This window comes from Oculina patagonica, chromosome 9 (assembly GCF_052425735.1).
Source record: "Oculina patagonica isolate OP01 chromosome 9, crgOcupat, whole genome shotgun sequence".
NCBI classification, from domain to species: domain Eukaryota; kingdom Metazoa; phylum Cnidaria; class Anthozoa; order Scleractinia; family Oculinidae; genus Oculina; species Oculina patagonica.
Genome location: NC_135766.1, coordinates 18005571 through 18007075, shown reverse-complemented (window position 1 = coordinate 18007075; position 1505 = coordinate 18005571). Strand labels below are relative to the sequence as shown.

Genomic DNA, 1505 nt, shown 5'->3' with positions numbered 1-1505 from the left:
CATAATAATATTAATGAAATTGTTTATATAGCACTTTATACAAAAAGTTCACAATTAAAGAAGAAAATTGTCACATGACCGGCGGGAATCGGCCACGTCTACACTTGCGCATTCTCAGGTCCTTGGGCCCGTGTTCCATTCTGTTCTTTTTCTGTTTGCTTTTTACCGCGGAGTCTTTGATTGATCCGTTCCTTGTTTTTTGCGTAATATTGTTTCCATCATTCGTTGATCCGTTCCCTGTTGTTTTCACGGTATTTTCTTCGGTAACTGCGGACGCGCTCAGCATTATTTGTACGCCATTGTTTTTGCCGAGCCAGGATTCGCTGTTTGTTCTCTGCATAATATCGTTTCTGATATGCACTCTTTCTAACGGCCTTCTTGTCACTCTCCGGTGATTTGTTGGAGCAATCCATCTTGCGTGACATGTCACTCTCCGGTGATTTGTTGAAGCAATCCATCTTGTGTGACATCTTACAAATAATGAGTTTAACCATACGATCACACTTTCTTATAAGAATCGCATGGCTAAATCATTGCATCACACTGCGGCTTCAACTTCTTCTTCTCTTTCGTCTTCTTCTTCTTCGTCATCATCAGGCTCATCGGGGAGTAATTTCTTTGTCATGACTCTGTTTAACAGGAATTTCCGTGAATTTCCGTTTCTCCACCGCTGACTCGGCCGCTTCGTCAAAATCCATGTCGTCTTTGTTAATGAAGCGGCGAAGAGTTTTCATGACTTCACGGTGTAGTGCATCACGTTTGATACGGTGAGTCCATTTTAAACGCTCTAAGTAGATTCTCCGTAGCCTTCTTCTGCTAAGGGGTAATAGGGCATTGAAAGCGGCAGTCTCGGCATAGTCTTTGGTTTTACCCTTATTGAGAAACCGTTTGACTTCTGCCATGAACGATTCTCTGAGATCTGCCCCCACGTTTCTACGTAACGGATCCCACGGGTCATAGTCAGTGTCATCGTCTCCCACCTCTCCTTCCTCTTCGGAGCTGCTACTATTTTCCTCTTCCTCCTCTTCCTCTTCAGGCTCTTCTTCCTCTACATTTTCTTCATCGCTTCCACGTTCTGGCTCTGTGTCAAATATATCTGGTGCACGATCTGCCATTGTCTTTTTCTTCTCGTCAACGTTTCACGCAAGACAGCGTTGTCTCAACTGAGCTGGAGTCGTTTGGAGTGATTTTTATATACAATTTTATTAGCGTTCAAACGTCCTCTCTCTTTCTTCGATACCAGCGTGGGTATCCTTCGTGCGTCAAGAGGTTACTAAAGACCCGTTTCCTGTCATCACTAGCGGGGTGCAGATCCAATGCCAAGTATCCAACAGGTCGCTCCGACACTTTTGTCGGAGCAAAAAATACTGCAATCTGATTGGCTACGGCCGATAGTACTAACCTTTACTACTGTCGATTTCCAATCGACCTCAATTTCCGATATTTTCTGATTTTCTAAGAAAATCGTGAAATCCAAGATGGGTTATTTAAGATGGCGGCTGTTA

The 1505-nt window shown here is 43.7% G+C and overlaps 1 protein-coding gene across 1 annotated transcript; it reads right to left on the bottom strand.

Annotated features, from left to right (window-relative positions):
* Window positions 1-599: 599 nt before the first annotated feature.
* Window positions 600-1149, bottom strand: LOC144664999 (uncharacterized). The gene has a single exon (XM_078526187.1). It carries the CDS (start codon window positions 1113-1115, stop codon window positions 600-602), a length of 516 nt encoding a protein of 171 aa, XP_078382313.1. The 5' UTR covers window positions 1116-1149.
* Window positions 1150-1505: the final 356 nt, after the last annotated feature.

Excerpts from the sequence above, each read along its gene's own strand:
- LOC144664999 (XM_078526187.1), bottom strand. The coding sequence starts at position 1,115 with ATGGCAGATCGTGCACCAGATATATTTGACACAGAGCCAGAACGTGGA.